Consider the following 24,784-nt stretch of genomic DNA (forward strand, 5'->3'; position numbering starts at 1 on the left):
TCCTGTTGAAGAGGAAATAGCAGGTAAGCAAAGGGCAGCATTGATCCACAGCACCCTGAGCAAGGGTCACCATCAATTGTCATCCCTTTGTCCCCTAGGGGCTGTCACCTGAGCTGCTGGGAGGGAGTTCAGGGCAGCCTTCAGGAGTTGTGCTGGCAGTGCCAGGAGCTGTGTCCTGCCCTGCAGCCCTGCCAGAGGCTGGCTGGGGGGTGAGGGCCACGGAGAGCCATTGGGGGGCTGGAGGGGTGAGGGGGGCCACAGGCAGAGAGACCAGCCTGGGGTGCACGTGGGGGACTGGAGGCTGGAGTGAGGGAAAGAATGGCATGGGCGGGGACAGGGAGCAGTGATAAAGAGGCAATAAATGGCATGGGGTGTTATCTGCTTTGGAGCAGGAGCCCTGTGATGGCCTCTCATGTGCTGGGGGAGTGAATAAATGATAAGGAGTGGATAAACGAGGAGGCAGCAGTTTTATGTAGGTGCCTGTATTGGACATGCCTTTACCTGACCACTGATGGGCATGAGGGTGGACAGGGAGGGCCAGGGATGGGTTGAGGGAAGAGGCTCAGCCTCACTGAAAGCTGTGGGACTTGGATATTGCTCACCACAGAGAGAGCCAAGGTGGCCACAGGCTGCCCCCACAAGGCACCAGGGATGGAGACAAGTTGCTCCAGCTCCAGAGATTGTGGTCCTGGATGTCACCGCTCCTGCTGCTTCTCAGCCCCATCCCACCATGCCGGGGACCCAGGATTCTCTAATGCCTGGCCCTGCCCACTGCCTTCACATCACACCTTGCTTCCAGTCAGAAATCTGAGCCTGGATTTCCGCTGCCGTGTCCCCGTGGGCCTGGGCCAAATGTGACTCAGAAATTCCTGGTAACCAATTCTACATTGTGATAGAGCCCGGGGAGGTGTGATGGGTTCAGTGGGACTATAGCGCCCGCGGGGGACCTTTGGAACAAGATAACAGCTGGGTCTGTGCAAATTGTGTGAGACCAGCGTAGTCCACAGAGCATAGCACACCTGTTTCCAGCAGGTAAGCAAGGGTCTGGGGAAAATACCCTGGATGCCATGACCAGAGGCTCTGGGTAAGCCTTCTTGTCCTGGTCACAGCTCCTGCTCCAGGGCATGGGTTGGAGAGCAGACATCCATGGGAGCCATGGGGGCACAGCAGTGCTCTGGGGAGGCAGCTCTTGGCAGGAGGGTGGCACCAGGTTGTGCCCAGTGGCAAGAAGCCCCCTGCCTTGCACATGACATGGGTGGTCAGGCATGGCAGCATCCTGGATGGAGCTGGAGACCAGGAGCTGAGACTGTGGTAGACAGTCCCCAGAAGGGGATGGCTCTTGGCACAGTGGAACAGTACTGGGTCTGCCACAGCTGCTGAACCCAGGGCACCAAGGGGAGCATGGTGGGTGCTGTGCATCCATGGGAGTGGGAAGCGGGGTGGCTTCTTGGCAGGGCAGGAGGAAGGGCAGGAGGCAAGGAACACTGTCTCAAAGATCACTGGCTGGTTTTAATAAATAGGAGGAAGCTGAGCACACACCTGACTGGTGGCTCCTGACCAAGTTGAGCACATCAGGTAGGAGGGCTGGGGTAACACAGGAGCTCAGGCTGGCACAGCCCCAGGCACTCAGGGAAGGGATTGTGGGTCCAGCTGCAAGTGGATGAGCACCTTAACACTGATCAGGCCACCAGCTGGGTGGGTTTGGAATGATGGTGCAGCTCTCAGAGCGAGCCCTGAGCAAGCACAAGCTGTAGATTTGTACAGGGGTTCCTCAGACCCACCATCCCAGCCCTGGGAAGGGCGAGACCTCAGCCCAGCCTGGCTCCTCTGCTCACAGGCTTATCCCACTCTGCACTACAGGGGTCAAGGGAGGGCACTGTTGGAGGGATGGTGAGCCATGACATTTGCCGGGGTTTCACATTCCTGCTTCTCTCATGTGTAAAGGGACAAAGTCTGCAGATGGGGCTGTGGGATGGATGGGGCTCTGCCCAGCAGCTGCACTGGCCCACTGCCCTGCCTTGCTGCAGTTCACAGAGGGGAAGGTGTTTGCACCGAGGTGGGTCCTGTGTGGGCAGGCGGAGAGGGAGCCCCCCGAGGCAGCTCTGCTGGCAGACCCCACCCGTGCATTTCAGTAGGGTGGATGGGGCTGCTCTGGGGCAGGAGTGGGCAGCATTGATTGCCAAAACCTTCCCTGCCCACCTGCTGACTGCCTACTGCTCTCCATTTTGAGGCAGTGCTGCTGCTTCGGGACTCCCAAAACTCAGCTGGTGCTTATCCTCAGGGCCATTCCTGCCCACCTGGTTGGCAGGTGGGATGGTTCCATGGGCAAGGGGAGCTGGAGGAGGGGCTTCAGGGTGGATGGGATGCCCCTGGCTGTGGGAATGCGGCTGAGCTGTCCCTTGTGTCCTTGCAGTGGACTGGCATTCCGGAGAGCCAGGTGGGCATGGCAGCAGAGATGGCCCTGAGCCACCGAGGGCCCCACAAGGTGCTGAGTGAGGCTGAACTGGAGGAGGTGGCACAGAGGAAACCTCCCACCAGGCCCTCTCTGCGTGGCTATCTCCGCAAGACCAGGTAAGACCATGTGGCCAGTGGGATGTGCCTGGACCTTGCCCCACACACCTTGCCCCATGCTGCACCCCAGCCCCGCCACCACAGGGAGCTGCAGACCTGGGGTTCATTTCCCTATGCCCAGACACCCATGTGCCCACTCTGTCCTCCTGCCTGGAGGGACACCAGCCACCAGTGCATGGAGCTGATGGTCCCACATTGCTTCCCATGGGCCTCATCCACCCTCACTGATGTCCCCAAGCCCCCTGCAGTTGCGCTCAAGTTCAGCTCCTGCTCCTCCCAGGAGCAGATGCTCGGGCTCTGCTGCCAAGTCCCTGCTGTTCCGCTTCCTGCCCTTCCTGCGCTGGCTGCCTCGCTACCCCGTCAAGGACTGGCTCCTGGGTGACATCGTCTCAGGCTTCAGTGTGGGCATCATGCACCTGCCCCAGGGTGAGTGATGCCATGCCCAGGCTGCCAGGGGCCCCCCACAGCTGGGGTGGTCAGGGGTTGGCCATTGGTGACATGTCTCCCTTCTCCACCTTCTAGGGCTTGCCTATGCGCTGCTGGCTGGGCTGCCGCCGGTCACGGGGCTCTACTCCTCCTTCTACCCCGTCTTCCTCTACTTCTTCTTTGGAACGTCAAGGCACAACTCCGTGGGTGAGCTGAGGGACCATGTGCTTGCACAGCAATGGTGGGCAGGGAGCAAGGATGTCCATGGCACAGCATTACCACATTGTCAGCTGGGGGAACCCTTCCTGCCTTTACTTTGCTCCACCAAGAAGGGGGTTGGCCAAGCCAGAGCCAAAGTACAGTGTGTGTGCTTTGAGCCTGGCCTAAGGAGAGAGGAGCTGACACCTTAAGTTGTCCTCTCAGAGAGGTCCTGGTGCCCACCTTGGGCTCCCTGCCCACACTGTACCTGTTCTCAGGTCCCTTTGCTGTAATCTCTGTCATGATTGGGAGCTTGACAGAGTCCCTGATGCCCAGTGAGAACTTCCTGGTGTCCATCAATGGCAGCAATGCAACGGTCGATGAGGAAATGCGTGATGCTGCCAGGGTGGAGCTGGTGGCCACCATCACTGTCCTGACGGGTATCTTCCAGGTAAGGTGGTCCCAGCCTAGGGTAGCAGAGAACAGGAGACTGTAACCTGTGGGTCATTTCTGCCATCTGTTCCTCCAGGTGGCCCTGGGCCTCCTGCAGTTTGGATTTGTGGTGACCTACCTCTCAGACCCGCTGGTGCGTGGCTACACCACTGCTGCCTCTGTGCATGTCCTCGTCTCCCAGCTCAAAAATGTTTTTGGAATCTCCCAAGGCGAGGCCTCAGGGCCACTCTCGCTGTTTGTGGTGAGTGGGAGCTTGCTGGCACCCAAAGACCCCTGGTGCTCACCTCTGGGGCACATAGAGGCCTCCAAAAACCTGCTGGGGAGGCATCTGCTTTCCTGAGCACATTCCCTCCTCCTGTGTTCTCTAGACTGTCATCGATCTCTGCAAGAAGCTGCCAGACACCAATGTGGGCACCCTGGTGACCGCCATCATTGCCATGGTGGCCATCTTGATTGTGAAGGAGCTCAACCACAAGTTTGCTGCCAAATTGCCCATGCCCATCCCCATCGAGCTTATCACGGTACCCAGAGCTGCCCCAGCCTCCTGTCGGGACACAGCCAGGAATCCCTGCTGCATCCCTGCCCCCTTCAGGGTGGGGAGTGGTGGGATTGGGTTCCTTGGCAAGTGCAGCTCCAGGGCATGTGTTCCTCCACCACAGTCCCTGTGCAGGAAGACCCTGCCTCACTCCAATCATTCTCCCCCAGATCATCGTTTCCACTGGCATTTCCTATGGGGTCAACCTGAAAGACAAGTTTGGCATCTCCGTGGTGGGCAACATCCCCAGTGGGTGAGCAGGGCCTGAGGGTGCAGGGGGCTGTGCCAGGGCACCATGCTGCCCACAGCACCCCTGTTTGAGCCCCATCTCTCTCTTGAATGTAGGTTGAAGCCACCTGTGGTCCCTAACATGAGCTACTTTGGGCAGGTGGCAGGCAATGCCTTTGCCATTGCTGTGGTAGGCTATGCCATCTGCATCTCCCTGGGCAAAATCTTTGCCCTGAAACATGGCTACAAAGTGGACAGCAACCAGGTGATGCTCTGAGGCACAGGACCCCCACCCTGGGTGAAAGCTAATCTTGCCCTTCTTGCAGGCAGATGAAAGCACGGTGCTGCCCTCCCACTGCTCTGTCCCTGCAGGAGCTGATTGCACTGGGTCTCTGCAACTTCTTAGGAGGATTCTTCCAGTGTTTTGCCATCAGCTGCTCCATGTCGAGGAGCTTGGTACAGGAGAGCACAGGGGGCAACAGCCAGGTGGGTCTGGGCAGCGCTGCCCCCCTCTCTGGGGCTGAACCAAGGGCAGGCAGCACAGCGAGCAGTGGGGGCTCACCCCTTGCCTCCTGCTCTCCTTCTGCACAGGTAGCTGGTGTCATCGCATCCCTGGTCATCCTGGTGACCATTCTGAAGATTGGAGAGCTCTTCCGAGACCTGCCCAAGGTACATCTAGTCCCACAGCCCCAGTGTCACATCCCTCACCTGTGCCTGTCCCATGGCACGGTGATATGGTAAGTGAACAGCAAAGAGATTTGTCCTCAGCTTCCTCACAGCTGCAGAGATTTCTCTCCTAGGCCATCTTAGCTGCCATCATCATTGCCAACCTCAAGGGCATGTTCAAGCAGTTCAAGGACTTAAGCACTCTCTGGAAGTCCAACAAGGTGGACCTGGTAAGGTGCTGGTCAGCCCTGGGGCTGTGCTCTTGTTCCTGGAGAGGATTTCTCCACCCTCCCTGAGGCTTGTGGGTGCCAGTGGAGAGGCTGTGCTGCAGCTGACTGTGTCCCCTCTCCAGCTGGTCTGGGTTGTGACATTCATAGCCACCCTCCTGCTGAACCTGGACATCGGCCTGGCGGCCTCGGTGGCATTTGGGCTGCTCACGGTCATCTTCCGTACCCAGCTGTGAGTACCCCGGGGCTGGGGCCTGTGCCACGTCCCAAGGGCAGGATGAGCCTGTGCTGACCTCAGCCCCTTGCTCTCCTCCCTGCAGCCCCCACTACTCCATCCTGGGGCGCATCTCCGACACTGACGTCTACAGGGATGTGGTGGAATACGAGATGGTAACAGCACCAGCCATGGGGGAAGAGCTGCCCGCACTGGGAGGCAGTTCAAAGCTCACTGGAAAAAGGGGCTGGGGGCATTTTGGTGGGGGGAATGGAAGGGGAACAGGTGGCTCCATCGCTGGGGTAGCACCCTCCCCATCTGCCCCCAGGCACAGGAGGTCCCTGGTGTGAAGATCTTCCGCTCTTCCTCCACCATCTATTTTGCCAATGTGGAGCTGTACGCTGAGGCCCTGAAGAAAAAGGTAGGAGAGCCACCAGCCTCAGAGTGCTTCCTCTGTCTCCTGCCTGGCTGCTAGCAGCAGGGTGGTGTTGGGGCAGCTGGGGACACAGGGCCACATTGCTTTGCAGAGCGGCATTGATGTGGACCGCCTGATTGAGAAGAAGAAGAAGGCCCTCAAGAAGCTGAAGAAACAGCAGAAGAAACTGGAGAAGGAAAAGGCAAAGAGGAAAAAGGTGCTTCCTTGATGCAGGGGACCAACCCTCCAGTGATATCCTGCACCTCTTCCCTCCCCAGCTCTGACATTTGTGTCAGTGCACTGGTGGGGCTTGGTGGCCCACACTGTTCCCAGTTCAGTTTAGGGCCAATGAGTGAGAAAGGCACTGGGACTGAACTGAGTCACACCACCCAAGGTTGGTAGGAAAGCTGGGCTGTTAATGATTATGTGCTGGAGCTGCCAAGTCATTAACCTTTTGCAAGTTAATCAGAATTAAGAGCAAGGGCAAAGGCTGGCCTGGTGCCAGATAATGAGCCTGGCTCTGCAGAGTGCTGCTGGGGAGAGGGATTTTGATACATCTGAAAAGAGTCCAAAAGTTGGTGAAGATGTGAGAGGGGCACCCACTCCTGCAGCCACCCACTGCCTGTGCCCTCATACAGCCAAAGAGCCTCACCAAGGTGAGCCTGGGGGAACACTGCCATGACCAGGGTGCTGCTGACACCGGGCCTCCTTCCCTTCCCCAGAACGCAGAGGACGGCCCAGGCGTGTCGGTGATTGAGTTGAGTGCAGGAGAGAGCAGTGCACCCTCAGAGCCCACCCTGCAGAGCCTAGGGCTGCCCAAGCCCAGCTTCTACGCTGTCATCTTGGACTTCAGCCCCATCAGCTTCGTGGACACTGTCGCCATCAAGATCCTGAAGAATGTAAGGGGCTGGGGAGCAGGCAGGACAGCAGCCTCACTGATGGTGTCTCCGGGACCCTGTGGGGTGCCCCGATGGCTGCTGCCCATTCCTCTTCTGGGTAAAATGTTCCCATTTGCAGATCTTCAGGGATTTCCATGAGATAGAAGTGGACGTCTTCATTGCCAGCTGCCCAGGTGAGGGGGATCTGCAGAGTCATGAGCCCTGTCTGTGTGCCCCTTTGGCATACAGCTGATAGCTTGGGGGTCCCTCCATGGTGCTCCCACCCCCAGGGTTTCCTCAGGGGATGGGTCCTGCAGGTTGGATCCCATGGATCCAATCTGAGTTTTGAAGCTGGGTCCCTGGTGGTGACCCTGGTGTCCCCCACAACACAGGAGGTGGGAGGAGGCTGCTGCAGGTAGGTGACAGGGGCTCAGCTGGGTGCCATCACTTTAGATGCTTATCCCTCCACACAGTATCTGTCCTAGCCCAGCTGGAGCGAGGCAACTTCTTCAGTTCAGCCATCACCAAGCACTCCTTCTTCCCCTCGGTGCATGATGCCGTGGTGCACATCAGCAGGGAGCGGCAACAGGCCTCGGTGAGCACCCAGCCTTGCTGTCCCCAGCATGCTGATGGAGAGGGCAGCCACACCAACCCCTCCCTATCTGCCCCCTCAGGTGGAGCACGGCACCAGAATGTAGCCCTTCAAGAGGAAGACATCTCCCCCAGGAGACGGGTGGGCAAGGAAGGCTTTGCCCCCCTGATGGCAGCAACTCACCCACCCTGGGGCCCAGATGCCCCAATCCCCACCAGCCCCTCTGGACTCTCAGTACTGGGGCTCTGCCCTGTCCATGAGCCTTGCTTTGATGGGGCTGCTGCTGGAGGATGGAGCTGCTGCTGGCTGTCACACCGAGGGGCTGCCTGCTGCCCCCACACTGCCCAGCACGGCCTGTCCCACCAGGCCAGGACATGGTTTGGGGGTGATGGAGGGACCAAAGGCTTCCTGCTCTCAGCAGCAGGCTGGCATCATGAATAAAGCTCCATGGTGTTCACCAGGGTTGGTTTCAATGCCCTTTCCTCAATAATGGTACTTTTGGGCCAGACCACCCAGCTGCACCCTGGCAGTGCTGGGAATGGCCTCCCTGTGGGTGGGCTCCCAGCACCCTCCCTGTGGCTCTTTTCTGCCACTTCTTGCCATCACCTGCTCTGGGTAGCAATATGGGCAGGGATCCTCATCCTCAGAAGGGTCACAGCACCCTCCCTGCCCGACTGGGGAGCCACCAGTGCCTGCTGGCTGCAGTCATACCCACACCAAAGGGGCAAGTGCTTGCAGCCAAGAGAAGGCTGATACGGGGTTTTGGGGGGCAGGGGTAAGGCTGGTTCCACAATTTCAATATCTAGCATTCATTCAATTTTTTTTTTTCTGTTTCTGTGTCTTTAATTATAGAGTTGCTGCCTGTATGATGATTAATAGGAATAGTTCTTTATGATCCTTCCCTTGCTGACATGAATAACTTTCATCTTTTCCTGGTTGTACCTGTGTCTATGCATTAAGGAAGAATAGAAGGGAATAAGTTTTAGGGATATGTTGCAAGGAACCAGATTGGTAGTTCTGGTTCCATTTCTCATTGTCTAAGAAGAACTCAGATTATTTTTGGACTTTTCATAGACCTCTGTCTAGGTTAGTATTAGTCTTTGATTGACCCAGTCAACTTTAGGCTTCTAAGCTTGACTAGTGAATGTAAAAGAGAAAGTCACAGAGCTTGGGTGGTTCCTGTGTCAGCAGCTTCTCAGAAGTAGGGAGATTTATGTTCTCAAGTTTATTACTTCAGCTACCAGATTATGCTCAGCCCAAAAGACGGTGAGAAGGTTGGTTTCACCAAACGGTGAAATAAGTGTTTCTGCTATTTGTGACTATTTTGTATTAACTGGGGTTTATTACAAGAAAGTTTGATTAAATGGCATGCATCTGGTCTTGGGGGAAACAAAATATTCTTTGTAGGCTTTTATCAAACTGAGATGGTCTTAAAGGACATAAAACTTAAAATACAGTCATTCCTGCTAGTTTCAGTTCCATTTTTGGGCTCTACAAACAAAATATGAAACCTCCACCAATAGGGAGGGAAATTTAATTTGACTTCCTCCTTTTTAGAGAGAAGCTAATTATAAAACTTTAACCAGGATCAGAGCAGGCTGTAAAACAAGAAGAGTGCAATGCAAAAGACCAATCCTATCCTCTTAGTATTAATACTTGTGACTGGACTTGAATGAAATGTGTTAAATCTGTGCTCTTGGGTATCACATCAGTAATAGGTACTTCAGCTGCTGTACTTCTCTCCTAAAGCTAAAAATATAATCCAAAATATCGTGATTCCATGGTCACAGTTCACCCTGTGATGTTGACAGGTCAAAAAGGAGCAGAAGGTGCAAATTACCTGCAAGTTACTTTAATCATCTGTCTAAATCATTGGCTGCTAATTTCCTGAAGGTTTAAACAGGTCAGTTGCCCATATCTTTCAGGAGTTTTGGTCATGTTTTTCTTGGGATTCTTCTAATCTTTTCCCACTAGTTCAGCCTCTGCTCTAAATCCTTTTCTGAAGTACCTCAATAGCCTGGAAATGTATTGTTTTTATTTATCACACCATTATTCTCTTCAAAGGGCTGTTTGCCTCAAGTGTCATTTATGCTGATTTTTTTGCTAGCTTATTTTCAGATGCCAGCAGGTGTTTTGTAATAGCAAGTACACAATCCTATAGCTTGGTTTTCTTTTTATTTAGTCTGTCTAGAAAATGGAATGACTGAACATCTCAGGCAGGATTTTCTCTCCACAATATGCTTCACTTGAAGGGCATAGATTTGTATCACGAAGATCATGTACCTAAAATCTTGGCACTGAAGAAACTAGTGGTTTGCCAAAAAGGGGATCAGGAGAAATGTTGTAGAGCTGCTCTGTGCATATTAATGAAATGCCAGACAGTGAAGCAGTGGACATTTCTGGGGTTTAGTACCATGTTGCTGCATTGGTGTCCATTTTCTCAGTGTATGTTAAAAACGCCAATCACTTGTTTTCAAAATTTTTAAAAGTTTAAGAGTAATAAAATGGTTATGAAAATAGTAATACAATTAGAGTAATAATAATTTGGACAAATTGAATTAGGACAATATGAGACAATAAAGACAAAGAGTTACGGACATCCGGGTACCTTTTTCTGGGCAACACGAGCCTGAAAAAGGACACACGTTAACAAAGGATTAACCCTTAAAAACAACAGCCTGTTGCATATTCATACACCTCATACATGATGCATAAATTCCATACAAATACAGGATTCTGTCTGGTCAGCATCAACTTCTTCCTCCTAACAGCGCCTTCGAGGCAGGAAGAAGTTAGTTTCTTCTGATAAGAGGGCAATAAATTCTTCTCTGAAAGATTTAGGTGTCCTGTGGCTGCTATCTCACTGCGAGTCCTTTCTTTAAAAAAAAGTATCCTACATAGCATCGTTTCTATTTTAACAATTTTTATAACCTAAAACGATATTTAACACACTACTTAAGATAATTAATACAGCATTACTTTCTAACACAACACATATAATATTCATTTTATTATTTGCGAAAGCCAATCATAAAATACATGCATTTTTCACAGTGTATCAGTGGCATTTCTGTCTATAAGTATGCTGACTAAGATTTCTAGCATTTCATGCCGTTTCCTTACTGTAATTTTAATGCCTTCCTTCAGATTAAAGGATGATATAATATTTACATTTTGAAAATTTTTGTTAGGAAACACTATGCCACAGTAGGCATCAGTCCCCCTTCCTTTTTTTTTTTTTTTTTTTTTGCCTAGTTTGTAATTTTCAGAGACTCATTGAAATTTCTGCTAATGTCAATCAGAGTACAGTCATTTCTTATACCACTTACCAGGGTTCATGCTGATGCATATTGCTTCATTCTGTATCTGACCTGCCACTTTTTGTGATCTGCAGTTTGCTGTGATTTGGTAAGAGCTGGCATACACTGCCAACTCACAGCTGGTGTGTTGGGATTTAAAGGGCTTTGATGGGTTCCTTTCTGAGACTGCCACGCACTGGACTTTCACATCTACAACCACTTCACGTTCCATAGGTTGTTTCAGTATTTAATACTCTTTCTCTGAATGTAAGCAATAGACTCCCATTCCCGGATCCCCATTCCTGGACCCCCATTCCCGGTACCCCCATTCCCGGTACCCCCATTCCCGGACTCTCATTCCCGGTATCCCCATCCCGGCCTGTCCCGCCCCCGCGCCCCCCCCCGCTGCGCCCTCCCGCCACCAGGGGGCGCGCCCGCCCGCCGGCCCGTTCCGCGCGCGCCCAGCACCGCCCCGGCCCCGCCCCCGCGCATGCGCGCCGCGCTGGGGCAGTCGGTCTGCGGAAGAAGAAGATGGCGGCGCGCTCAGTGTGCCGGGCGGGCAGCGCGGCCGGGCGGGCGCTGCTGTGGGGCCCGCGCCCCTCCGTGAGTCACCGCGCCCCGCGGGGGCAGCGCGGGGGAGGGCCCGGCCGCGCCGTGGGCGGCCCCGCGGTGCGGAGTGGTTGCCGGGCCCGCCTGTGTCCCGTCCGGGAAGGTCATGGGGACGCGGCGGGCGGTGGGAGCCCCCGAGCCCCGGAGCAGGGCAGGGCGGGCGGGGAGCAGCGGCTGTCACTGTCACCCGGTGCGGGGCTTGCCACCGAGCCGCTCTCCGCCCGGTACTGGGGTGTGACCGGTTTGTGCGGTTTTTCCCTTGGGGTTTCCCACCTCTTCAAACCTCTGAGTTCCCGGCCCTGCCGAGGGAACAGCCTGTTAGTAGTGATGATAGCCTTTATTTTTACAGGCAGCTTTATTGACTTTGACAAGGAAGCGAGGTGCTGCCACCTATGCCCAGACACTCCAGAATATCCCTGAGACCCAGGTCACCACCCTGGAGAACGGCCTCCGTGTAGCCTCAGAGGAGTCCAATCACCCAACCTGCACCGTAAGTTTAACATAAGTTAGGGCCTTATTTGAAACAATCAGCCTTGCCTAGCCTGCAGCTGGTGTTCCACAAGGGAACAAACCCCACTGCTTTTCTTTGTGAACAGGTGGGATTAATACAGCAGCAGGAGACCCAGACTGGTGTTGTATTGTCTTTAGACAAGTTTTTGTGCTCTACAAATTTGCTCAGCCTTTTGTATGAGCAGTAAGTGAGCAGTAAAAGTTATCTCTGTGGCAAAACCAGATTTGGTGAAGCTGAGAGAGAAAAAGCCAAAATAGTGCAGGGAACAGTTGGTACTTTGTTCTTATTTTGGTTCTTGTAGTGTAACGTCTGTGGAGCAGACTTCTTGTCCTTGCTGCTGTGTTTGTGTCATTAGGATGCTGGTTGTTTTCCTCTCTGATGTTGGTACTGGCTGGTTTTGCTGCCAGGTGGGTGTGTGGATCGAGGCTGGGAGCCGCTATGAAGACCAGAAGACCAACGGGGCTGCTTTCTTTGTGGAGCACATGGCCTTGAAGGTGAGGATGTGTGCCAGGTCTGCACACAGCTGCCCTGATTGTTCTGCCCATATATTGGCCCCTCGTTTTGGAGGCTGTGGCTGTTGATTGAGGGTGTAAATCAGGTCATCTGAGTCCTAGAGTCTTTGCACACAGTATTAAAATAAGTCTAAAAAGGCATCTAACTTATGTGGTGCTTATTGGTTGAATGTGCAGCAACTTGCAAGTATGCATAAATTAAAAATAACTCTTATTTACTATTTGCTGGTTTTTCCTCTTAAAGGAAAAAATGCTGTAATTAAAAAGTGTGGCACATATAGAGCACTGTGTTATGAAGCATCTTTCCTCAGGTTAGCACAGAGAGTTTAAAGCAGCATTTCCTGTTGCCATTTATTTTACTTCTCTTACTGGACTAGCAAAATTCAGAGGCTACAATTCTTGCTTTTCAAATTATGCAGGTGTCTGCTGAACAGGGCAGAAGACATCTAAGCCTGGGACTTGCTGACTCAAGTTCAGCCTGTGCCTTCATAGGCAACTACAGCATCTGGCTAGCTCTTTAAGAGATGGGCCCTGTGTTAGAAATAGTCTTCTGCATCTATTTATCTTCTTCTCTATGTCACTGCTTGGATAGCCAGAAACCTGTTTATTTTTGGTTTGGGCTTGTTGTTAGTTTACTTCCAGGGATGTGCTGTTCAACCACTGTTGTCTCAGCATAGGTTGTCTCCTTCCCTGCTGAGTTTGTGTTGGTTAGTGGTGATGACAGCCTTTATTTTTTCAGGCAGCTTTATTGTGTTTCAATAAACACAAGCTTTATTGGTAGTTTGTCTTGGTCTTTCAAAATACACCTCAGCCATCCTTTATCTAGAGGAAATAAACCAGGTATTAAATCTCCTGTCTTGTGCACCTGCCCTTGGCTTTTATGAATCACAAGACAGTGTTTATTGTTATTTTCATGGCTTTATTTCTGACCTAAGGGGAAGTTTGTTCATTTCATAGCTGAGTTTGTCTGGTTTCCTTTAGGGCACAAAGAAGCGCCCTGGCTCAGCCTTTGAGAAGGAAGTGGAGAGCCTGGGAGCTCACCTGAACGGGTACACCTCCCGTGAGCAAACTGCCTTCTACATAAAAGCCTTGTCCAAGGACATGCCCAAAGGTAGGATGGCCAGGGCAAAGTCTGATTGGGAGGTTAAGTAAGTGCATGTGCTTCTGTTTCTCATCCCCAAGCAGCTTTTCTATCAGCAGACCAGGACTGAAGTTGAAGCTGAGCAGTAAATTGGAGGTTCTGGCTGGTAGCTGAAGAGAGCAGTGCAGTGATGTGGTGCTTCAAGGCTGTGTGTTCATGTGTCCCTAAACCAAGGGTTCCAGTTATGTCAGGCTGCACTGCCTTGTCAGGAGGGAAGATGGGAGGCATTCACCAGTTTGTGGTTGTTTTATGGAGCTTAGCAACTGAGGTCAGCAAGAGCTGCTGTGTGAGGAGTCCTCAATGCAGCAGGTGCTCCTCATGCTCTGTGCTGCCATGGGCTGCCTTTTCTGGGTCGGTTTTGGGCAGAGGCAGTGATTTGAGTAGGGGCCTTACTGTAGACATGGGGTGTGCTGTAAGCATCACAAACTCTCTGTGAAGATTCGGTGTGTATCTGGAAGAAAACCTCTTCACCTTCTGCAGATGTAGTCTGCACTTTGCTGGTGAGGGTGCTTGGCAAGCTGGTCTGGAGCCTTCTTACTAAACCAGTGTTGTTTGTTCCTCCCAGATGCTTTGGGAGTGGGTAGCACTCAACTCTGTTATGTTGCATGCCCTCCTTCTCATGGTTTTTGGTCACTCCTGTGTGTTTCCTTTCAGCAGCACTGGGTAGCAGTCAGGCAGTGGGATGCTAACTTAGGAATTGTGTTGCAGCTGTCGAGCTTCTGAGTGACCTTGTGCAGAACTGTGCACTGGAGGATTCTCAGATCGAGAAGGAGCGTGTTGTCATCCTTCAGGAGTTGAAGGAAATGGACAGCAACCTGGCAGATGTCACCTTTGATTACCTTCATGCCACTGCTTACCAGGGGACTTCGCTGGCCCACACCGTTGAAGGGACCACAGACAACATCAAGTGAGCAGCAGGCTGGATGTGGTGCACAGCCTTGGGGTGCAGCCTGTGGGGTGCAGTGATGACTGCAGTGTGTACATGGAGGTGATCTGAGCCCGTGGGCTTGTCCTTGTGCCCTGACTCTGTTTTCGCCATTGGCACTGGTGAAAGTGTAATGCTGCAGGCATTCCTTAGAACCACCCCATGCAAGCCCTTCCTGAGGCTGGTAGGGACAGGTTGAACCTTCTCCCATACTTCCCAGTTTGTTAGAAAAATTAGAGAGCTAGGGATGCTAATTAAAGCAGTGGCCTTGTGTTAGCTCAGTGTCTGGGTTCAGTACTCTCCAGTCTGTATTGAAGTCTGTCTTGAACTCTCCATCTTGGCTGCTGGTTCCTGTTCTTTATGTTCTAGAATTAGAGCACAGGGCGGACACAGTACACAGTGCAGTCTTGCTTCTAAAAAGCATTGTTACCCTGCAGCCAAGACAGTCATTGCTGTCTCTGCACTGTGAACTTGCTTCTTTTAAGCCTCTCATTCCTGCAGAGTTGGAGATGCTGATGCTCTGGATCTCTGTGTTCTTTCCAGGAGGATGACTCGAGGAGATCTGGCTTCATATGTTGATACTCACTTCAAGGCACCTCGTATGGTCCTGGCAGCTGCTGGAGGTAACTTCTAGATCCTTGTAATCCTGGGAAGCCTTGGTATTTTCATGTGATCAGACTTATCTCATATCACTAATGTAAAATCAGATAATCTTGTTAAATTAGTCTGTTTTAAGACTGAAGATCTCTCTCTTTATCATTGCCAGGTATTTCCCACAAAGAACTGGTAGATGCAGCTAAGCAGCACTTCACTGGGGCACCTTTTACATCCAAGGGGGATTCTGTGCCTGCCCTCAAGCGCTGTCGCTTCACAGGGAGTGAGGTAAATTTGTTTTGGTCTCCATCAAAACGAGCAGCTGTTGTCCAGCTGTGGAATGAATGTGAAAGCAATTAGAGCTGCTTCTCAGTGGAAATGTCTGTTCATTTGTGTCAGAGAAGCTGATGATGCACCATCTTGGTAGTGCTCCCATGTTCTCTTCTTGGGGATTATTGCCACGTGTTGGGTTTTAGATGGGACCCAAACCCATTAGGAGTGTGGGGCTATTGCTCATATGATCTACTACAAAACTCACATCAGAACAGCTGGTTTGTGTTCAGTTCTGCCTGGGATTCTTTTATTTCACTGGAATAACATCAAGTGCCCCAGTTTGTCAGCCTGGCATTGCAGCAGGCTGCAGACAGATCACAGTGTTGATGCAGTTCTCCCCCACTCTTTGATGATTTTCCAGATCCGTGCCAGAGATGATGGTCTGCCCCTTGCCCATATTGCTCTTGCTGTGGAGGGGCCAGGATGGGCTGATCCAGACAACGTGGTCCTCAACGTGGCTAATGCTATCATAGGGCGCTACGACCGCACTTTCGGAGGTGGGAAGGTAAGAGTTGTGAGTGCAACAAGGAGAGCCTGGAGCCTTTTCATGTGAAGTATTATGGAGAATGTGCTTTTTTATTATGGTGGATGTGCTTTAGGAGAGGCTGTTGTGGTTGGCTTCCAACTGTGAAGGGGTTAGGAGCCTGGAAAGTAGAATAGAAGTGTAATCAAGGCTAATCCAGGACAGTTCTTGAGAGGTGATGCCGGCAAATGAACTGAACCTTTTGTGCAAGAGGTGTAGCTGGTGAATTCACAGCAGCTTGTTCCCACCCTCACAAATAACCACTCGGTGGGGGTGGTGATGGAAGCAGGACAGAATACTCTACAGTCTCATGATGCAAGCTTGTCTTACCACTGCAGAGCAAATGGAACTTGTTTAAAACCTCAGTATTGCATCCATTATTGTCTGAAATATGTCTGGCCTGTATGTCTGTGCTAACCCCTGCTGCTAGGAGACCTTGTCCTTCTCATTTTTTTCCACTCCTGCGGTGGTGTGCATACCAGCTTTTCATCTGCAGCTGGGAAAGGAAGTGGTTCTGCTGGATGGACTCCTAGGCCATTGTCTGTGGCTTTTCCAGCAGTGATTCTCATCTGTTGACCACATGAAGGCTCTAAATTAAGCTCTCCTTCAGCAAAGTGTTCCGCTCTGTCTTGTCTATGGTCTTTGTGAAAACAGCTCAGTGGGAAAGAATTTGAGCTGCGAGGAAACTGAAAATGAAATGGCTGACAGCATCTCCTTATTTACAGAATCAGTCTAGCAAGCTGGCTACGCTTGCTGTGGAGCATAATCTCTGCCACAGTTTCGAGCCATTCAACACCTGCTACTCTGACACCGGCCTCTTTGGTTTCCATTTTGTTTCTGATCCTCTCTCCGTAGATGATATGATGTTTTGTGCTCAGGGAGAGTGGTAAGTACAACTTTGGCACAAACTGGTGTTCAAGATCTGAGCCTCTTGTAGGAGACTGAGCTGCTGGGGGAGCATATTAGGTTTACAGAGAGCTGTGTCTCTATGAACTTCTTGATAATGTGCATTCTGGTTAAGTGATCCTGTAAGTAGTTTCTGTAAATCTCTAAGAATGTGGCTTTTGAGGAGTTGTTTTAGTCCCTTAGGGCTCCTCTGGTCTTTTGTTCATGCTTTCAAGTATTAGCACTGAGGCTTTGGGGCTTTTTATATACAAGTGAGATCATTCCTTAGACAAGGCTTTCCTGGGTGCCCAAGAGATTTATCTCCATTGTCTTGTTAAGCCTGAGCAAAGCAGGCAGAGTTCCTGCTGCTCAGGCTCTTGTGGCTGATGAATGACCTGCTGCTGGAATCATGCCAGTGTTTGGGAGCCTTCTGGCTGTCCATCTTATTGTGTCCATGAACCAGTTCAAGGCTACATCTGAGCTACAAGCCAGTCTGTGTGGAGCAGGTGGAGTGAGCCCTTGCCCCAGAGACATGGCCCATTGGCAGGAGAAGAAGGGATGTAGCAGCTGGAGTCCAGACAGACTGTGGAGCTGTCTTGTTCTTTCAGCATCAGTTTCCATAGCAGCTTGCCCTGCATGGGAATGGCTGACACGCCTTCCCTCTCCTGTGATAGGGCAGTGCACAGCACGTGCTGCTGTGCCTGCTGGGCAAGCCAGAGCCAGCACCGGGGCTGCTGAACCTCTAAGTGTAACTCAGCGTGTATCCTGCTGGCTGAATCCCCTGCCTGTGTGCTGGAGCTCTGCCTCCTGCTGCTCTGTGGAGATCCAGGATGAATGTCAGCCTGCAAGACAAGTAGTATTGCTAACAGCTTATTTTTGAGGAGACTGGGAAAGGGAGGAATTCATGTTCTGTCTGAGCAGACAAACATCTTAAGAGTTTTCGTCATCTTCCATGTCTTCTCCAGGATGCGTTTGTGCACCAGTACCACAGAGTCAGAAGTGACAAGAGCCAAGAACTATCTCCGAAATGCCATGGTGGCTCAGCTGGATGGTATGTTCTGGTTGATGGATTGACCACTGTGCAGCTTTCAGAGCATTTCTGCTTGAGGTTCTCCTGGGGAGCAGGACCTGTGCTAAAGATTGCAGTTCTGCTGGCAGGCACTGGGCGGAACTTCCTTTTCCTGCTCCACACTCCTCCTGCCATGTTGTCAAAGCTGCTGACCCCAGCCTTCTGTGCTCCCAGGAGTGACATACTGCTGGTCACCTAAGAACTGAGACCCTCAAACTGGCCTGCCTTGGCTCTAACACTTGGGAGACAAGTAAAGAAATCTGTGTATCGTGTAGCTCCTGCTGGAGCTGCATAGAGTGGGAATTAGAACTGTGCTTTGTTAGCAGAGGGTTTAATGCTTAGACTTTCTACTCTGTGCTTTGGCTGATGATCAGGCTGTGCAATTCTGGAAGGCTTCTTGATGCACTGACCATGCAATATCTTCAACATCCAGGTACCACACGAGTGTGTGAGAATATTGGAAGCCATCTCTTGCACTATGGGCGCCGTATCCCTCTGGAGGAGTGGGATGCCAGGATTTCTGTAGGTATCCATTTGTTTTGGCTGGTATACCTGAGCGTGGTTGGTGTCAGCATTGTCTGGCCTTAGTCTGCTGCAGTAACACTGCAGTAACATGTGGCTTACTTATCCCTTAATCAACTGCCTGGAGTCAGTCCAGTGGTTATCCTGCTGACACTGATGTAACTGTCAGAATCTCTGGCTTAGACACAGTGTACACTGTGTCCCTGTGACTGGAGTCAGTCCATCCCAAGAAGAGGGCATACAATTGTGTTAAGCAGCACAACCTGAAATTCCTGTGACAGTTTTCCTAGTGGTGTCCCACACCTAGTTTGTGGAATTTCTGCAGCCACTCTATTGCTTAGAAGACTTCTGATTTTGGTCTTGTCTTCTGTACCCCCAGGGAGAATGCACTGTGTAGGGAGGTTAGCCATCCTTGCAGGCAGAGCTGGGCAGTTCATGCAATTGGCTCCAAGGGTCTGATTGTATCTTTTAATGATCTTGATATGTAATGGCAACAGTTAGCTGCAACTTTGAGAAGTGTAGATCTGCTGGAAGAGTCATTAATTGCTTGTTGGATCTTTTTTAGGCCGTTGATGCAAAAATGGTGAGAGATGTGTGCAGTAAATACATCTATGACAAATGCCCGGCAATTGCAGCAGTTGGTGAGTAGTAGGTGACAATCAGTACACACTTAAAAAACAAGGCAGGGCGAGAGCTGAGTGGAATTGTTACAGGCAGTCCTCATGTGTCTGTCCTGACTCGTTAAGCCACTCTGGTTCTTCACTGATACCCTCCTGCCTGTGCACATGAGGTGTGCCAAGGCACATTTGCCACAAGATCAGACTTGCAGGTGATGGAGATGCAGTGGCAGTGAGCTGCTGGCTGTGCTCCCACCTCTGCCTGCTGTGGAGCTGTGACTAAGACTGGGAGTCCTGTAGCTGGGTGCGGGCCCAGCACGTCTGCCAGGTGTCCTTACCCTGGGGTCAGGGTGGTTTATGTAAGGGAAGTGAAGGGACCTGATTCTCCTGTGCTGCTCTGGCATGTCTGTCTGGCCAAGGACAAATTCCTTTCGGAAAACCTGCCTAAGCAGCTCAGCTCTGCTGCCTCCTTCCTGTGTGTTGAGAATTCCCCTCCTCCTTGCAGCTGTTTCCTCTGGCCTTCAAAGTGGAGCAGGCTGGAAAAGGGAGACAGTGTTTGAGCAGGAAGTTGAAATGTTGAAATGACTTGGTGGTTCCCTGTATTTGATACCTGTATGGGAGCTGTACTGAGCATTGTGGGGCAATGTGAGAAAACACCTTATTCTGTCAGGAGCTGGTATCTGCTAGTTTTCCTGATGCAAGTTTGAGCTGTGGTTACCTGGTTTTGTGCAGAGCTGCTATGGATTGCAAGCACAGGCTGCTCTGCCACCATCTGCTGTAAAAACCATAAGAAACTGTAGAGGGATTTTTTAACTGTGTCTCAAAGTAACTTTACTCTGTTCACTCAGGTCCCATTGAGCAGCTCTTGGATTACAACCGCCTCCGCAGTGCCATGTACTGGGTCCGTCTCTAGGATGTGTTGCCTGCAGATTGGAAATAATGAAGCTGTGGACTGTGCCAGGTTCCCTCTGGCTCTGAATGTCCTGGGTACCACGGGCAAGCTGAGTCCATTCAAAGCAGCTGTCTTCTCTGTGTTAAATGTATAAAAATAAATACATCCTATGTGGAGTTGGTTCTGCTGGTAGTCAGCTGTTCTTCCTGGGTGGTTTGTGTAGACAGTGCTAAAGAGCCAAACTGGGGAGATGGGATGTAAGGAGCTGGAGCTGTTGATAGGCTAACATCTGTCCAGAGGGGCTATGTTATAATGACCTATATGATTCTATATGGAGATGTGGTACCTCTCATCTTAAGCTTCCTGGTTATCTGTAAACCAGCTCAGCAATGAGCAGAGATTATTGTGCAGTGGTGGTGTTGGACTACACATTCCTCTTTTACTCTCCATGCAGTCAGGCTCAGCTAGGCAATAACTGAGAACCTTCTTACTGGCCTGTACCCATAAGATAATCTCTAGGTCTGAGTAGTTGGAAGAGCTACCCAGCCCTGCCTTTTTGGTGTTAAACTGGTTGTTACTCCGTTGTCTTGCCTCTGGGAAGTTGGAACATGGAACAGAAAGCTGAGCAAGGGGGATGGAGAGGTTTCCCACCAGGTGGCACTAGCCTGTCACAGCTACCTTGGAAGCTGCAAAGTATTCCTGTTTGATTTTTCTCTTTGGGATAAATGTCTCTGAGGTTCTCATTTAATTTCCAGGTTCTGCCCTGACAAGGGAGATTTAAAAATAGTGTAGAAGTTTCTCAGAGTTAGTCATTACACTTGAGACTAATCCAGTGTACTAAATAATTTGTGCTGAATCTGGATTCTTGATCAGAGAGTCAGTGTGTCTGAGCCCATTGCATATACTAGGCAAGTTTGAAACTGTTAAATGCTCTTGATGCAATTTGGGTTTAACTATTGTCACAAGCTCTGGCTTGTTACTTGTGCACTGAGGGCTGAACAACTAAACAAGCTCACTTATGCCTCCAGCCTTGTGGAAGCAGTAAATGTTTCTGTCTTGGTTTTGTGACTGCAATCAGACTGTAATCCTCTTTTATCTTCCATTGCTATATATTTTTCCCTCTTGGTTAATTTTCCAAAGTGTTTTGCAGTTGGTGAGAAATACAAGGAAAGAGATCCTTGCTTAGCATTTCCTACAAGTTTTCTTCTTTGGAGGTATCTCTTTGGGAATGTATGTTTTCCTTGAGTAATTAATTCCTCAGGCTCTTCTCTACTAGTTTATTCTAGGAACGCATTCAGACCCCTCAGCAACGGATGCTTTCCAAGTTGCTCTGTTTTTCTGGAAAAGCAGCTGCCTGTGCTCCCAGCACTTCAGCAAGGACCAACTCCTGACCAAAGGCTGCAGCTCTGCTAGGCTGCTGGCTTATGCAGCCTTTAATGGATTTTGTAGATGCTTTTGCCATGTAGAACTCTGAGTATCTGGGCTGATCTGGATGAGAAACCATGCCCTGGTGGGTGGCACTGGATGCAGAGGACTGTTGGGTGCCTGTTAAGAGTTAAGGCTGAACTGTGCCCAGGATGTTGGCACTTTCAGGCTGCAGTTGTGGTGGCACTGTGCCTTGTAGTGCCTGTTGTGTTTGTGTGCTGTGGCAGTCCATGCTTCCAGAAACATGAGCGTCTCACCAGCTCCAAGGATTGAGAGGTTTGCCATATTATTTTTTTCCTTGGTAAACAACAATTGTGGATGTAAAAGGTGGGAAAGGGAAGCCCATTCAGGAGTCAAGTGTTCCTGCTTGGCAAAGGCACCATGCTCTGAGCCTTATCAGGGGCTTGGGAAGTGTAACCTGGAATTGGTGCAGAGTCATTAAGCATTTGGCAGCCGAGTGCTTTGATACTGGAGGAACTGAAGCTCTAATCTCATTGGCAGGTCTCTTGCTTTTGGAGGTGTTTCTGTTCCTCCACCAGAGTATCCAAACTGGGAAATGTCTGGCATGGCAGAAGTGTCCTATCTCAGCTTTTCCTGAACCTTGAAAAAGAGATCTTTTGCTGGACCTCTCCCCCTTCCCTCCCCGCAGTTTCCGCTGCCCAGTGAAGGACAGTGCCAGAGGATGGAGTTGGAACCATCCCTAGAAGCATCCCAAGTTCACTGTAACTGGAGATGGCCTGGGTGACCTAATAAATCTGTTTCCTGGCTCCATGGACAATGCAGGATTGTTCAGTGAGGCTCTTTGACCAGTTAAGTTTTCAATGGCTTAAGTGTTTTATTTTGCTACTTGGAAGGTTACTTGGGATCCCATTAGTCTGTGCTGATAAATTTAGCCTAGTGTATGGATTGGCCTTTGCTCCCTCCCCTCCTGCATGGTCTTACCCTCTCCAAATTAAGTCCCCTCTTTCAAGCTATTGTGGTTTTTTACTCCATGACACCTTGGCATTCCATCTGTTGGCTGCTAAAGGAGATTTGGAAAGGAGGATACTCTGTGCACCCCGTGCAAGGCTGTGCAGTTTCCTGCACAGGATTTCAGTGGCTTGTCTCCACTACACAGAGCTATTCCAGGAATGTAAATCTAGCAGTGAAAATGGTGAGTGCTCACTAGAGCCCTGTGCTGAGTGCTCCATGTTGTCCTGGTCTCTGCAGGGAGAGCTGCTGGTACCCCCAGTGCAGGGCTGCAGGGCCCAGCAGATGTACAGGGTGGATCTGCTGTGGAGCAGGCAGCCCCTTTGATATGTGAGATGCTTGTTTGTGATTCGGGTGCTTGCCAAGAGAGGGGCCACAGCAGCCAATTGTCAAGAGTTGCCTCACCTGAGCTAATTACCCACCCTGGAAAGTACAGTTGATACTCATCATGGGTGCTGAGCCAAGCCTGTCCTGGGGAAGCAGGGAGCTGCAGGGAGTCTTTCACAGAAATGAGAGGCTTGGAGCTGTGCCATTCCTTGGTGCCAGAGAGCTTTTGGGAGGAGAGCCCACAGCCCTCTGGGCCTGCTTCTCTATCTGCTGTCCTGCTAAGACTGGTGAAAAATGGCAGTGGGAGCCATAGGTGAGTGGGGTTTAGAAGGCAGGGCAGCTCTGTAGTGTCTTGTGTTGCTGGAGCCTTGCTGTGCTCAGCCCCCTGCTGCAGGGATTGACTGAGGTGTTGGCATGGCTGTGAGCAGGGGCTTTCTCCCCCATCCAGCCCCTGTCTAGTGTGGTTTGCCCAGGAAAGGGATGGATTCTCCCTGTGATGATGTCACTCAGGGGGGCTGCAGGATTGCCAGGCTGAGGGAGGTACCTGGTGCTTGGTAGTGCTGACCAGGACTCCTGCACTTCACTGCTGAGACTCTCACCAGGAGAGAGGAACAGTGAGCAGTGGTATCTGGACACATATCCAGCAATCCTGTTTCCTATTTGGGAAAGGAAATGCCTCATGTAAAGCTTTTAGTGTATTCATTGCGTGGAAAAGCGGTGGACAAAAGGCCCATCCAGGCCTGACTGCCAGCAACAGCCATCCCAGGCTGCTGTGAGGCACGAGGCATGGTGGCAGGAGCTGCCTTTGTCTGCACTGGTGTGCCTGGAAGGGCTGAGCTGCAGCCCTGAACACCCTCATTAAAAGCTGCTTTACCCCACACGCCATCCAAAAAGGTTGGATGGTTCTCACTTTTCCATGCGAGTCTCTGCTTTCCTGTCTTTTCCCCTTATACATTTTCCTTCCTCGGGGCTGTGAGGTTTTAGTGGGGCTGCCAGGCTGAGGTTTGGCTTTGTTGCCCATTCAGACCATCACTGGGGATGCCCAGAAAAGCTGTTTGAAGTGTGGGGTGTGGAGAAGGATCTGCCCAGGAATGGAAAATGGAGCTGCTGGGATGGCAGCCTGGGGAGCTCCCAGCCCTGATCTGTGGGAGCAAGAGGGATTTTTTTTTCTGTACTAAGAGGTGTCAACAGTACCTGTGCTGGATCACCTGCCAGGTGCCCTGGAGACACTGCTCCTGCTCAGTGTCCCACCATCCACTGCTGAGCCTCTGCCATGACCTGGGGTTATTTAAGGCTCCATATCCTGCTGTAGTGGGAGAGCTGCACAGCCGGGACAGCATGAGGACAATGAAGGAAGCAGGATTAAATGCCTGGAGCAAGGTTTGAGCAAGGCTTAAGATACTGAAACAGGAGCCTGAATATCTGAGTGCTGTTCCTGGTTCCACCAAGAGCCTGCAGTGTGACATGGGGCATTCAGGTTTTCGGGGCACTGTGTTAAGATGGGTGCTGACACCAGGTGCAATGCACAGAAATAAAGCTGCTCCCCATGCACTGGCCTCAGGACACAGTGACTGAGGTGTGCAAAGCATTTTGTAAAGCAGCCCCAGTACTGTGCACTGCTTTCTGCTTTGCATGTGACTTTTATTCCGAGTAGGCACTTGGATAATGCTCTGAAGGGAATGTGCTGCTTATCTTTGATTTGTTATATTTAGGGAAGAATGAGTTGGCTCTTCTGGAGGGGATTTTTTTCTTCCTCATTTGAATGTTTAATCTAGGGAACTACAGTGATGTTGCTTCAAGATTTAGCAGTGGATGTATTTCAGCTTCAGGAAAGTGCACTCTGAGTTTATCGGGGTGCACTGTAGGGCTCAGCATTGTGCAGATTCCTGTATACCAAACCCATGGCCCCCATTCAGGTCATGTCACTCTTGAGCAAAGCTCAGAGTGATGGAGAAACAGGCTCAGTGCTACCCATGGAACATGGAGGGTGGGATTTCCAGGTAGGGATAACTGCCCGTGCCAGGGGGTGTCTCACAGGGAGCTTGGTGCAGAGTGGCTCTAGGAACTGGAGCAGCATGTGTCTGTGGCAAGTTCCTGCCTCTGCTCCCCTGGCACAAAGAGCCTGCCAGGGGGAGGAGATGGCAGGTGAGTGTGCTTGAGTTTTGGCCACCCCAGCTCCACGTGGCAGTTCTGCTTTTTGCACCCCTTCCCCCCGCTGCCTGCTGCGA

General features: G+C 51.2%; 2 protein-coding genes across 2 annotated transcripts; both read left to right on the plus strand.

The window, feature by feature from the left end:
• Positions 1-2,428: 2,428 nt before the first annotated feature.
• SLC26A6 (solute carrier family 26 member 6) lies at positions 2,429-8,279 on the plus strand. The gene is made up of 19 exons (XM_077184788.1): positions 2,429-2,571; positions 2,852-2,997; positions 3,094-3,204; positions 3,474-3,646; positions 3,725-3,889; positions 4,017-4,169; positions 4,354-4,436; positions 4,529-4,676; positions 4,784-4,897; positions 5,003-5,080; positions 5,212-5,307; positions 5,430-5,536; positions 5,625-5,694; positions 5,847-5,939; positions 6,046-6,150; positions 6,656-6,832; positions 6,951-7,005; positions 7,285-7,544; positions 8,256-8,279. Exons 1-19 carry the CDS (start codon positions 2,444-2,446, stop codon positions 8,277-8,279), a joined length of 2,286 nt encoding a protein of 761 aa, XP_077040903.1. The 5' UTR covers positions 2,429-2,443.
• A 2,894-nt stretch (positions 8,280-11,173) lies between these two features.
• UQCRC1 (ubiquinol-cytochrome c reductase core protein 1) lies at positions 11,174-20,011 on the plus strand. The gene is made up of 13 exons (XM_054640197.2): positions 11,174-11,305; positions 11,661-11,801; positions 12,230-12,316; positions 13,316-13,445; positions 14,184-14,382; positions 14,944-15,023; positions 15,167-15,282; positions 15,689-15,832; positions 16,576-16,736; positions 17,701-17,786; positions 18,238-18,326; positions 18,892-18,967; positions 19,792-20,011. The coding sequence occupies exons 1-13, from the start codon at positions 11,234-11,236 to the stop codon at positions 19,854-19,856; spliced, it is 1,446 nt and encodes a 481-aa protein (XP_054496172.2). The 5' UTR covers positions 11,174-11,233; the 3' UTR covers positions 19,857-20,011.
• Positions 20,012-24,784: the final 4,773 nt, after the last annotated feature.

The sequence above is a fragment of the Agelaius phoeniceus genome, chromosome 11 (assembly GCF_051311805.1).
Source record: "Agelaius phoeniceus isolate bAgePho1 chromosome 11, bAgePho1.hap1, whole genome shotgun sequence".
NCBI classification, from domain to species: Eukaryota; Metazoa; Chordata; class Aves; order Passeriformes; family Icteridae; genus Agelaius; species Agelaius phoeniceus.

Coding starts and splice junctions, on each gene's coding strand:
- SLC26A6 (XM_077184788.1), top strand. CDS start 2,444: ATGGCAGCAGAGATGGCCCTGAGCCACCGAGGGCCCCACAAGGTGCTG. Junction 4,677..4,783: donor ACAAAGTGGACAGCAACCAG/GTGATGCTCTGA, acceptor CTGTCCCTGCAG/GAGCTGATTGCACTGGGTCT. Junction 5,308..5,429: donor AGTCCAACAAGGTGGACCTG/GTAAGGTGCTGG, acceptor TCCCCTCTCCAG/CTGGTCTGGGTTGTGACATT.
- UQCRC1 (XM_054640197.2), top strand. CDS start 11,234: ATGGCGGCGCGCTCAGTGTGCCGGGCGGGCAGCGCGGCCGGGCGGGCG. Junction 11,306..11,660: donor TGTGGGGCCCGCGCCCCTCC/GTGAGTCACCGC, acceptor TTATTTTTACAG/GCAGCTTTATTGACTTTGAC. Junction 18,327..18,891: donor AGTGGGATGCCAGGATTTCT/GTAGGTATCCAT, acceptor GATCTTTTTTAG/GCCGTTGATGCAAAAATGGT.